At 40.8% G+C, this 13459-nt stretch overlaps 1 protein-coding gene across 1 annotated transcript in view; it reads right to left on the minus strand.

The window, feature by feature from the left end:
* Positions 1-3143: 3143 nt before the first annotated feature.
* Positions 3144-13459, minus strand: part of myh14 (myosin, heavy chain 14, non-muscle) — a 37282-nt gene continuing 26966 nt past the window's right edge. The window contains exons 30-44 of the mRNA XM_088411500.1: positions 13327-13431; positions 13095-13247; positions 12343-12591; positions 12156-12269; positions 11397-11495; positions 11119-11331; positions 10895-11056; positions 10668-10796; positions 10506-10594; positions 10307-10430; positions 9785-9993; positions 9597-9705; positions 8685-8857; positions 8496-8519; positions 3144-7291 (exon numbers count right to left, since the gene is read on the minus strand). Of these exons, the coding sequence (XP_088267626.1) occupies positions 7096-7291; positions 8496-8519; positions 8685-8857; positions 9597-9705; positions 9785-9993; positions 10307-10430; positions 10506-10594; positions 10668-10796; positions 10895-11056; positions 11119-11331; positions 11397-11495; positions 12156-12269; positions 12343-12591; positions 13095-13247; positions 13327-13431 (2148 nt within the window). The 3' untranslated portion in view covers positions 3144-7095. The remainder of the gene's footprint in view (positions 7292-8495; positions 8520-8684; positions 8858-9596; positions 9706-9784; positions 9994-10306; positions 10431-10505; positions 10595-10667; positions 10797-10894; positions 11057-11118; positions 11332-11396; positions 11496-12155; positions 12270-12342; positions 12592-13094; positions 13248-13326; positions 13432-13459) is intronic.

The raw sequence follows: 13459 nt of genomic DNA on the forward strand, positions 1-13459 counted from the left end.
CTCGACGTATGACGCTTAGCCGGTGGGATTCCATTCAGCTTCCTGGGGGGGCGGGGCTAACGAGGAGAAGAAAAAGGAAATTGGGGCATTTGCGCTGATGTCACTTGATTCGGGGCGAGTAAAGGCGCACAACGTTGTTCGTTGGGAAAATCCGTCTAGTTTGGAGGAAGAAGACATAACAAGGGCACAGGTATGCGTTTTTTAACTTATTGTTCATTTGGGAATTTTCAGAACTGGAAATTTAGCAAGGCAACAACATGCTCAGTAATATTCTGGGGCTGCTTTTGCTTCATGCACTGGATGAGCTTGATCTGTATTTTTCAGTATTTTTTGTTATGAAAGTACTATATAAAAGAAGATACGTTATATCAGGGGTTCAGGAACCCCTTTTAGAAAGGAAATTCTCCAAAGACCCCATTTAAAAATATTTACGGAAATAAACACATCATTTAAGCCGAGCATAAGCGTTTTCTTGTAAATGATGTCCAAGATATGCAAGAGTCGGCGTTGGCGCCGCTGGAACCCGGGCCGGAGCGAGGGGCTCCCTGGGGTCGTGACCTGTACACGTTTGTGACCTCGGCGGCCGGTCACATGATGAGGACCCTCCAGAAGCCCCGCAAGAACCGGCCCTCCAAGCGGCAGGTCAACCACCGCCGCTTCCTACACAACATGATACAGAGGTGAGGTTTGTTTTTTTTTGGGGGGGGATTGGGGATTTGTCAGGAGGGAGGCGTTTTTTTATTTAGGGGATAGTGACTCGACTAACCGGGGAAAGTTTTTTTTTATCGCAAATGAAAGATGCACTCGTTATTTGAGGTATGATTCTCCTTGAGTGGATCTGACTCATCGGGGTGTGGCATTTATTTTGGGGAGGTGTATATTAAACATAAAAGCTGTGTCTACTGGATAAAACACTATCTAGATCTTTGAAGGAGGTATTTACTTAGCTGAAGTGCCCGATTCATACAGTGATAAATTACGTATTTATCGGATGTGGACGACACACCAAATGATAATTTAAATTCGTTTGAGTGAGGTGTTTATTAAAATTAATGCAGTGGCTTATTTGGATTATATATTTGAGGGAGGTGTTTAATGTATCACAAGTGAATGACATTTGTCTTGGATGACCCTGCTGGCAACTACATAATCGGAGCAGCGTTTATTTAAGGGAGGCTTTGAATTTTCACAGTGGAAGCTGTGCTTGGTGGTCATTCGGATACACGCGTTAAAATTCTTACTCTGTTCGCTAAAAAGAATTTATTTTGAGCAAGGTATTTGTCATGATATTTGAGGGGGGTATTTATCTTATATGGATGCGAAAGCTGCAATTTGAGGGTATTTTGACATTCACACGCCAACAGGAAGTTTGCCGACATCGAGGCGTCTAATCGTCGACTGGCATCCGCTCTCTACTTGAAGGAAGTGGAGTCGTCGACACCTGAGCAGTCCCGTGACCAATCAGGAGGCCCGAAAGACCAATGTGACCCCCAGATAATTGAAAGTGGGACAACGTGTCCTGCTGATGAAGCGTCCCACGCGGACCATTCTGAAGCAGCAGCGCCCAGCTCTCCCTCCGTCACGCCGCAACTCTCGCCGTTATCGTTCGACGTCATGGAAATGTTCGTCGACAGCCCCGGCGACTCGCAAAATTTGGCGGACATGACCGAAAGCGACTGGGAGGACATCTTGGATCTGTTTTCGGAGGACGACGGGGACACCGGCCGCACGGCTCGCGACCATGGATGCGATTGCCGCGGCGCACGCGCAGACCCCGTCGTCGACCATCTTCATAAAAACGACGACTTTGTCAACCCCGAAGCGCTTCCCGTGCTGTCGGGCTGCCAACACAAGATGATGTCACTGGGGGGCGTGGCTCAGTCTTTTTGGGCCCCGCCTCTCGAGGCCTCGCTGCGCCTCATAGCGCCGCCGCCTCACGAAGACCAGCTGACGTTCACTGACATCCTCATGGACAGCCAGACACCAGAATGCACATCTTTTAACACGCTTTCTTACACTGATGTTTATGCTCAATAAAATTACAACTTTTATTATTAACTTGTATTTTTTGATGCTCTTAATTTATCAATTAACTTGTATCTTTTGATTCTCTTCACTACACAACTATTGCATTTTGCAGAGAGCGAATTATACATATATATATATGTATATATATATATATATATATATATATATATATATATATATATATATATATATATATATATATATATATATATATATATGCGGTCTATCGAGTGACAGCGTACTTTAAGATATACCAAAAATATTTGTTTGAATAATTGTAGTCGGTGTAGTCTAGTCGATATATTTATGAACAGAATCTTTCTTCATTTAGTCAACCGAATATAAAGATGCAATATTTTGATCAGTTTCCAAAGATAACTTTTTTATATATATATATATAATATATATATATATATATATATATATATATATATATATATATATATATATATATGAGAGACAGAGAATTTTATTTATTTATATATATATATATATATATATATATATATATATATATATATATATATATATATATATATATATATATATATATATATATATATATATATATATGTATATATATATATAAAATTCTCGGTCTCTCTCACACACACACTCACACACACTGGATTAATCCGTTCCATGGTTGGAATCGTTAATTAGCTAATGCGTGTAAAACCCCAGGTGAAAACAAAAATTGTATATACCGGTACATACAAAATGGGTGCTACTTATATATAATATACATGCATACAATTAAAAAAAAAAAAAATATATAAACGATTTATTTACTTATGAGTGACGTTTGTTACGGCCATATTCCCTCGTAAGGGTAGCCTAAGCTAGGCTAGCTTAGCTTAGCAGAGGCAGTTTGACACCAACAGAAAATAAGAGCAATTACCTAAAAACACCTCAAGAGGGAGGCAAAACAACAAACACAACCAAGCCCACAGGTCATGACAGTTGTTGATGTTAATTATCAATAGTCAGATGAATAACTATCAATATTGTGAAAATAGATATATATATTTTGCGATAACTTGCGAAAACAAAAATGAGCTGGCGCCCCCCCAGAAAAAAAAAAAAGTAGAATAAAGCACACCGATGCAGCAAAGTGAAAACCAACAACATATATTAAAAGTGGACCCCGAACAGATGTATTATTATACAGCATCATTAACAAAAACAATGTTTCAAGTTGCACAGTAGCAATGAGCAAACCAGAAAAAAAGAACATAAAAGAAAAACACCTTTGAGAATCAGCTAGCCACGCATGAACAGAGCTTTTTTTTTTTTCTGTTCGTGCACGTGTTCACGTAGACGCCGATACGGACAAACATACCCGTCGCTTGTGTGCAAAGTGCAGCCGTTACGCGGCCTCGTAAAAACACAAGTCATGTGCCAAAACAAAAACACACTTAAAAAAACTCTTTCATTGGGGTGTTACAGTTAGGTCCAGATATTTGAAGAATTTCGCATTTTTGTCTTCAAACATCACCGTGAGGAATCCGACAATTTATTTTCCTACGCATCTATTGTGATGACGTGCAAAGACAAATATCCCACTATGTCGTTAAAAATGAGATCTTTTAGTTGTTCGGTAGCTGTAGAGCATATTGTTGGTGATGTTAGCTTAGCACTTAGCATAAAACACTGATTTTGCTTTTATACACAAGTATCTAAAAGAAAAAAATTGGTGAAATTCAGATGTTTTTAGGAGTATATTGTGGTGGTGTATAAGGCAAAAATCAGACTCAAAATGTGATCCTTTAGTTGCTGCGATTTGTAATGAAGCCGTCATTGCTAATGTTAGCTTAGAACGGGTGTCTTCTTCTGTAACCAGTCCAGTGCATCATTCAATTTGGTAACAAAGAAAAGTCAAGTGTATATATTTTTATCCACAGTAAAAAAAAAAAAATCACAACAATTCCAGAAACGTGGAAACGCGGGCAAAAAGCACTTTCTGCATTTTGAATCCTCTCGTGGCTAACGCTAGCCATAGCCTAGCTTAAAATGGAGCACGGAACAAAACATCTTGCGGCCTTTTAAATAACCACCAATCTTTTAAATAAACTCTATTCTGCTACTTTTTACTACTTGGAATTCCAAAGATGAAAAATGAAGACTTTAAATTTGTGATTTGACGAAGTTTGCACAAAGCTAAACAGGCCACTTTAGCCTTTAGCGTTTTGTTTAGCAGCCGCATGAGGAGATCGTACGACAGTAAAGGTCAACGGCAGGCTCTCCATTTCCATTTGAGGCCTTCAATATACCCAATTTGATATGCCACAATCCAATTTAAATTTTTTTAAACGTATATTACAAATGTACCAGTGTGAATCCAGCCCAAGTTAAGTTAAGTCTCTTAACTCTTTCAAGACTTATTTTTACGTTTTACGAATCCTGGCATTCAATCCCAAATACTCAATCTATACTTAATAATACATGAAGTCAGCGATTACTTTAGTCATTTAGTACCAAAAATAATTGATTACTTACTTTGGTACTGAGTACCTAAAAGTAACATTTTTAGCAAAGTAATTGATTATTCTATTACTTTAGTGCGTAATTATAACGTAATTTATTATAAATTTATCATATTAGCACTTAATTACCTGAAGCGATCAATTTCTTTAGTGCCTAATTACCAAAAGTAATTGATTACTTTTGTACTTAATTCATTTCATACCAGACAGTTTTAGACCCTCCTTCTACCAAAGACTTGAAACAAAAATATTTAAAATTTTACATACATATATATATAAATATATATGAAAATACACAAGTGTTTTTCAAGTGTTTGGCAAATTACTTTAGGTAATTAGGTACTAAATGAATTGATTATTTCAGGTAATTAAGTGGTAATATAATGAAATACTTTCTGTAAAAAATACTGAAGTGATACAACAGTCAATTATTTTGCTAAAAATATTACTTTTAAGTCATCACGGATAAAGTTAATTATGTTAGGGACTAATCAGCATTTTTGGTAGTAAAGGAGTAAAGTAATTCCTTACTTCAGGTATTACAGTAACTGATTATTTTAGGTAATGACTTGATTAATGACAATAGTGGGATTAAATATCTGCCCAAAAAAAATTAAAGCTATGACTTTGGGATCGAAGGAGTTAAATACGTTAATGTGACTTAAATATCTAGGAACTTGACGAGGAAAAATACATTTCAATACTAATGGTCAGGTTCAAAATGAATACTACTTCATTTCCTACTTGTATCACTTATTGCCTCCATTTTTTGTGATCTAAAGCTACAATATTTAAATTCTCTAAAAATCATCCAAAAGTAATGCTGGATATCGGTAAATCTACTTCTCTATTCTACTTCGCTTTAGTCCCTTTTCTCATCCATATGGCGGCTTTCATTTATAATTTAGATGTATCAAACAACAACATTTTAAGACTATCTTGTGCAAAGAAAAAAAAAAAAGCGTTTTGCTTCGGATAAAAAGATTTATGGTAGAAAAAGTTCCCCCCGGTGATATAAATTGATATAAATTAATTCAAATGAGAATTGAGATCAATTAAACTAGCTACGGGATTATTAAGACATGTTTAGCGGGAGGTATCGCTCTCGTTCGATTGGCTAATTTCCTCGAGAAGTCAGAAAATAGTGCAGTCGGTATGCAAATGGCGCTTGTAAAAAGTCACGCGGCGTATGAAAACCCGTTTTCCCTCGGATTAGCTCCTTCAAGAATCAATAGATTGTCTGATTATGCCGATCTGCAGCAGCGCTTCCATCTTGGTCAAGTTAACATCAGGGGTGGGCAACTTGTGGCTGCTGGGCCACACGTGGGCCCAACCATCAAATTATGTGGCCCATCTACGGCGACAAAAAAAAAAAGTTAGAAAACGATAAATTAAAAAAAAAAAAAAAAAAACAAGAACGGGTACTTTTTGGTACATTTTGAGGGTACTGAAAGAATTAAAAAGTACTGTTTGTGCTTTTAAGGTACAGTCCAAACGTGCTAAATCTATGAAAAAGACCTACTGAAAAAAACCTATGAGTGTTTTTTGCTGCCTTTTGGTTCCCAAAATTCATTGCAACATGCAAATTTTCCGCCATAAGTTTGTTAATCATGATCGCTTAAGTGTGTTTGTTTTACTCGTAGATTTTTGTGAATCAGGTAATGCTACGCTAACATTCAATGCCAAGGACGTATTTTCACGTTTTTTCAAGTATTAAATCAAAACTTAAGTACTTTAATTTCCAGATACTTAAGTATTAAATTGATACTTAAATATCTACGATTGAATATCTGGAATCCTAAAAAAAATGGGAATGAGTTAACGGTATGCAAATTTTCAGAGTCCTGATTCTCAGAGCTAAAAATTTTGCACTTTAATTCTGAAAGTGTATTTACTATTTTTATTCCTGCAAAATGTTTCCAAAGATGGTTGAGCGACTCAACTGCAGGCATCATTAATCTCTCTGTACGTGCTGCTGTTTTGGTTAGCAACGCCATCCAAATGGGTTTTGCACACCCTATAAACAAAGTTAGGTTAAAAATAACCGAATTATGGGGGGGGTGGAATGATCAACCAAATAATTGGGTGAATTTAACCGAGGTTTCCGGCTTGTTTTCTCATATAAACCCAAGTTTTGAGGTGGTGTTGTGCATCGTTGGGTTAAACCGGCCCAAATATTGACCCATAACGATATTATTTTGAACCCAACAATTAAGTCTCGCGTGCGAACAACAGCATCAACGACTAGCTGCTTGTTCCGGATGAAAAAGTGAGGCGTCTAGTTGAGGGAGGCTTTTATTAGAAGGGCGGCTACTATTTGAAGGAATACAGGATCGTTTTTTTTTTTTTTTCTCCTCCATAATTTCAATATGGCCCCTGATAGGAAAAAGTTGCCCACCCTTGATGTGAGGATGAAACCTGGCGCCTTTATGCTGTGCAGTCAATTGAAAATATCGATATCATTTCGAATGTAAAACAAAAAAAAAAAGAAAATCTATTGTTTGCACTTAAGGGAGGGGGCAAAAAAAAAAAGCAACATTGAGCAATTCATTGACTACTTGTGTTGTGTGTGCGTGGTACATCATTGGTGTAGGTTGTTGACGCTGTACGCGGGCGGGTTGGGGTCCAGGCTGTGCTCGGAGGACGGGGTGGGCGTTCGGGCCGATCCCAGGGAGGGCGTGGGCGAGGCGGGCGGCTCCTCCGTGTCAGAGTTTTCCAACGAGTAGTCGTCCACCAGAGCTCGGCGTCCGCGCATCGTCAGCGGCAACGGGGTGCGTCTGCACAGCAGCGGAGAAAGATAAGATTAGGAGGAAAAAACATTTTGTCCTAATAAGGAACTCTTGCGTCCTCTTCACTCACAACAATGTCCTTCTGTTCCTCATCTTATTAATTATAGTATACATCTATAATATATATATATATATATATATATATATATATATATATATATATATATATATATATATATATATATATATATATATATATTAAATTAAAAAAAAAAAGACTATAAAGGATATAACTGGTAATTTTTGGTGTTTTTTGAATGGTGCTTCTCAATTTTTTTTTTTTTGCAAAGCCCCCCTATGTAAGAATAAACATTTCAGCGTACGCCCCCCCCCCCCCCCAACGTCAATTTGCCACAGGGACTCTAAATAATCGGGAAATTAAATAAGTATACCGTAAATTATAATTTAATTATAATTTTAATAAAAGAAAAAAGTGTTTGTAAAGTTAGTTTGAAATAAATAAAAACATACATCCACCCCAACCTTAACAAGCCAGCTGTGCTCACACCCACGACGACGCAAACACCCCTTTCTACCAACACTAGTGTCCTTTTTGCTTCTTTTTTTTCCCTTTAGGACAAATTCACAAATTTCTACCGTAAAGTGTGAGCTGACTTCTAATTGTTTACTTTTTTTAATGACAAATTCACAAAGTTTTACCAAACAAGTATGGCAAAACATAGATGCAGAAGTATAGAATAAACAAGTGTACAAAAAAAACCTAACAAATACTACAAGACAACAACAAAAAAACGGGATTCTGACCTCAACAGGCCAGCTGTGCTCACACCCACAACGACGCAAACACCCCTTCCTACCTACACCAGTGTCTTTTCTTTTTTACTTTTTTACTTCCAATGTTTTACTAAAATGCCATTTTAATTCAGCACATAGACTTAAAAAATAATTGTCCGATTTTTTTTTTTTTTTGTCAAATATCAGAATGTTATCACAATATTTATAGCATTTGACACCACATTCTGACAAATACATTTATTTAAATGATGACTTCTCATTTCAAAAACCAAATGTGGGTTTGGCAAAAAAACAACCAACCAAAATTTCCAGAATATGCCAGCGGGATAAAATGAGGCTAACGACATTCAAATTTGGAGTTGGGTTAAACCCCACAACACATATCCAGACATGGGACACAGAAAAACAAAAGACAGAACATAACACAATGACCTACTGCTCTGGTCTCCATTCGGGGACGCTGAGTGATGATGTGACGTGGACAGATGGGGACAGTGTTAGATGAACACAAATGGATGCCACGAAAAGGAGCAAAGCAAAAGAAAATTCAAGGTCAATGGTCAACTGAAAAGGCGCCACGTTAATCAAGCTTACGCGGCGGCGGAAGCGGCTCGGGGGCGTGTACCTGAGCTGGTTGCGCAGGGTGGTGATCTCGCGCATCCTGCTTTGGCTGTTTTCCGTCAGCTCCTCCAGTTCTCGCTGGAGCTTCCTCTTCTGCGCATTGGAGCGCGAGTTCTCCTCCTCCACTTCTTCCAGCTGACGCTTCAGCTGCCTCAGGCGCACCATGGACTTATCCAGCTACGTTGGAAACGTCACAACGGAAGCACGTGGGGTTTAAGTTCTTTGAGAAGAGTCAATGTGCAGTTCCGATTTTGACCTCCAGGGGGCAGTGTTTTATTGTTATTCGCTAGCACGTTCGGACAGGCCGTTATAAATAGAGGAAAGCAAGGAAAGGGATTGGATTTTGCGCTGTGTAATTTTGGACATTTATAATAATTTGATTAATTAATTTACAATGAAAAACGGTCTAAATCTTACACACTGTCCCTTTAATGCACAGCAATATACCAGACGTATGTGAACCTAAGAAACTTTGATAATCTCCCAACCTGTGCTCTTTCTTGAGCTAAATTTGAATTTTATAAGTGTTTTAATATTTTGAATTACAATACATTAATGTTCTCATCAATAGATTTCATGTTTAAAAGGAACCCTTTGATTTTCAGTAGTAAATAAAATATTTTTTTCTGTAACTTCATAATTTGTGAACAATTAATGCTTTTAAAAACACCTTTTCCGTATGTCGACTGAAATGTCAAATGTCACATGACCTCGAGAAAGAGGTGAGCCATGATTGGTGGTAACCTGAGCTTTGATAAACTGTGATGTCATTTTCAGTCAACAGGAATTGGAAAATATGTTTCGAAAGGTATTCATTGTACATCAAAAATAAGTTATCAAGTTGAATATAGACAAAATATGAATTTTTCCTAGCTCCAAATGACCTAATTTTAATATGACTTGAAATACAGAATACCTGATCTCTGTACTGGTCGGCGTGCCTCCTCTCGTCTTCCGCCTGCATCATAACCTCCTTCAGTTTCTTCTCCGTCTTTCTCACCAGTTTGTTGGCAATGGCGCGCTCCCTAAGAGACAAAACAATTAGCCTAGCATCGTGTTGAATAGATTCTTTGTATTATGTTACTGAATGTTTTGGTATCTCACTGTCTTTCTTGTTCCAGCTGTTCCTCCATTGATTCGATCTTGGCCTCCAAGGCGGCGACGCTGAGCCGGTGTTTGCCCCTGACGGTTCCCTCCAGTTCCTCCAGTCGCGTTTTCATGTCCTTGTTGTGCCGCTCCAGTTGCTCGCGCGCCGCCTCCGCCTTCTGCGCCAGGGTCCTCTCGCTTTGCAGCTGCACCGTCAGCGTCTCCACCTGAACGAAGTGAGCGGGAAGTTCAATCATACGTTTTTACCTCTTTAAGCGTCCAACTACTCAATCTTGCCCATTTATCTTCAAATATTAAGGTAAAGGAAGGCCTATAATTTCTAAATTGCTAAAATGCTTAATGCCTATGCATAATTGGGGCATGTTGTTCAGCATTAACTCATGCAATTTTTTTTTTTTTGACGTAAAATGACGTGTGGAATAACTCACTGCCAACCCAGTAAAAGTGGATTTTTTTACGTCTTTCGCCGTCAATGGCAGTGAATGTTAACGGGTGTGTGTGGAGCGGCGTCTACGGCACCTGCATTGCCATCTTTCTTTGCCTCTCCGACAGCAGCTCGGCATTGGTCTGCTCCTCCTCCAGCTCCTCCTCCAGCTGGCTGACGCGCATCTCCAAGCGACGCTTCTCTTCAACGAGCGCCGACCTGAACAAAGGCGGCGTTATCAAAAACACCAACGTCCACTTGGATTTCGCTGGGCGCGTCCAGAGCGATACGGACTTTCCGGAGCTGTTGTTGACCATGTCGTCGGCCATTTCGTCTCTCTCCTGCTGAGCTTGTCTCCTCAGCCGGTCGGACACGGACAGCTCCTATGCGCGCCGAAGGACGTCGTACAATGAGTAACATTAAACGTCTTATCTTGCGTTTTAGCGTTCCACAAACCTCGGTGAGTTGCAGGACTTCGGCCTCCAGTGTTTGGATTTTCTTGTCGTTGTCTTTGGACTGCGCGATGACCTCGTCTCGCGTAATCTTGGCCTCGTCCAGCTCTCGGAGCGCCTCTTTGAGTTGACTCTGAGGCGAAACACGCGGCGGTGTTTACGACCGCGTGCATCGTCGACGGCAGGAGCGTTGGTTTTTTTTCTTCCTTTTTTGCTTTGTGCGATTAGTACCTGCAGCTTGCGTAGGTGCTTGACTGCTTCCTCCTTGCTGCGGCTGGATGTTTCCACTTGCGCCTCGGAATCCTGAAGCTCGGCTTCCAGCTGCTTCTTGGTGAGCATGGCCTGCGAGCGCTGACTTCGCTCCTCTTCCAGCTGGATCTCCAGTTCTCGAACCTGGCGACGCAAGAGGAAAGTCAGTCCCGTATATAAACATATAATAAAAAATAGAATCCTACCTGTTTGCTGAGGGCCCTCCTCTTCTCCTCGCCCTTTTCCTCGCTGCTGCTGATCTCCCTCTCAAATTGAGCCTTGAGCGCCTGCAGGGTGACCTCCAGCCTCAGCCTGGAGTTCTCCGCCTCCGTCAGCTCCTCCTCCAGATCCAGCGTCTGACTGCGGAGGCTCTCGGCTTCTGTCTCCAGAGCCCTGCGGGTTCTCTCCAACTCGTGGACCTGGACGCCGGACAGGATGTGAATCTCGGAAGCCTCTGGGTGAAAGTTAAGAAAGCAGGTCTTACGTTCTTGCCCACGTCATCCTGTTGGTTGACCAGCTGTTCCATTTCCAGGCGGAGCTGCTTGTTGGACCTCTCCAGCTCGTCCCGCTGGTCTTGGACCTCCTGCACACGACGATGACGTGCTCATCACGATGTAGCCCATTCAAGGCAGCCAGTCAGTGCGTTCAAGTAGTAGTTAAAATTTTTGAAAAAAAGTGGTATCCCAGAACAAAATCTACTCAGAAATTTCTTTAGTACCACTGAAAAGTAATATACAATCAAGTTGCAATGAGGCAGAAAGTAAAAAGCGAAAACAAAACACTTCGGAAGATCGAGAAGAGGAACAACACACTGAAGCGAACCAAATGGAAAAAAACCCCAGAAAAGCTGACTTTTCTTCCATTATGGACAAGTTAGATCAGTGATTGCGATTTACTGTGACATTTGTTAATATCGATTGTTGGTTTTTGCTCGCGTCTTGTAAATGCAGTTAGAACTTACTTTGCCCTTTTTACTGCACAATTTTTGGGACGCCACACATTTCTGTTGGGACCTATAGCTTTTCACCACAGTTTCCAGAGGTAAAATGAGCAACGTTAACAGTTTTCCATTATATGTTAGCCTTAAATCATTCACAGCTGGTTGTGTTCAAATGCTAAGAAAACAAACTCAAAAGCTGATTGAAAATTGTGGCAATTCCGCCATCGACACTGATCTGTTCGTCACTACTATTGATAGCTGGTGCGTTTCCCTCAAGTCCAATTTGACAGTAAAATGTATTACCTGCAGCGCTCTGGACAAGGCGAGATAGCGAGTTTCCTTCTCTCGACTGTCAGCTTCAGCTCGGTCCTTCTCCTCAGCCAGACGAGTGCTCACCGCCTTCTCCTCGGCCAAACACTGGGAGAAGAACAACAAGCTGAGTAGTGGATGAGAAAAAGCCTCGGCGTGGGTATCTGGAGTCTGCTCCAACCTGGTCGAACTTCTTCTGTCTCTTCTCCAGAGCCGTGCAGTTCTGTCTCTCTCGCTGGAGGGCCAGAGTCATGTCCTCGATCTCCTCCCTGAGGCGCTCCCGTTGCCTCTCCACGCGCTCTTTCTCCTCCTCCCGCTGTTTCTCCCGCTGCACGGCGGCGTCCAGCTCTCGCTGCAGCTTCCTGCGGATCTCCTCGCTGCTCTCCACCGCTGCGTTCACCTCCTCCGACTGCTTGCGCATGTCGGACAGCTGTGAAGGGACAGCGAAAATTGGGAGCGAGTCAAACATGAAAAAGAACATTAAATCTGTTGTATTCAGTTAGTAAAAAAGGTTCTGTGAGCAGCTGTGGAAAATTCCACAAAAAAAGTCTAAACATGATATTTAAAGGGTAAACATTGAAAAAAGGCCCTGGGGAGCTGAAATTTCACCCACATAGATGTCAAATTTCAAAGCTCAAAATAGCATGACCACTTAGTTATCACACTACCAGGAGCGTCCCATCCACTAGCAAAAATTCGGTCAAGAAAATTACCCAAAAATGGTCAAAATACAGCACAAAGGTCAATATATTGTTTTTTGAGGCGGGGGCCTTTTTGCAAATTGGTGTAAATTGAAAATGACATCACAGTTACTCAGGTATCTGCTGTTTCCTGAGTCAGTCATGTGACGTTCACAAGCTAAGCTGTGATTGGTCATCACTTGATTCTTAAACCGCGGTAATGCCATTTTCATTAAGCAGCCAAGTGGCTGACCTGCTGAGTGTGAGTCTGAATCTGCCGGGTCAACTCCCTGGCTTTTTCTTCTCCCTCCTCCAGTCTCTCCATGAGTCCATTCCTCTCGTCCTCCAGCGCTCGCACCCGGGTGGCCAGCGCCAACTTCTGGCGAGTCTCCTCCTGAAGGAGTTCCTGGAGGGCGATAAAAAAAGATTGGCGGGGAGGACAAAATTAACGCCCTTCTACATTTAAAAAAAAAAAAAAAAATTACCTGAGTGTCATGAAGCTGGCTTTCCAGACTGCTGACTTCTTTCGACAGTCGGAGGGATTTGCTGTCGAAAGTTGACAAGTTGCTGGAGAGATTCTCGATTTCATTCTGGGAGAAGACACGAGGAGTAAAAACC

This window comes from Hippichthys cyanospilos, chromosome 3, assembly GCF_059441005.1.
Source record: "Hippichthys cyanospilos isolate Australia breed blue-spotted pipefish chromosome 3, RoL_Hcya_1.0, whole genome shotgun sequence".
Taxonomy (NCBI): domain Eukaryota; kingdom Metazoa; phylum Chordata; class Actinopteri; order Syngnathiformes; family Syngnathidae; genus Hippichthys; species Hippichthys cyanospilos.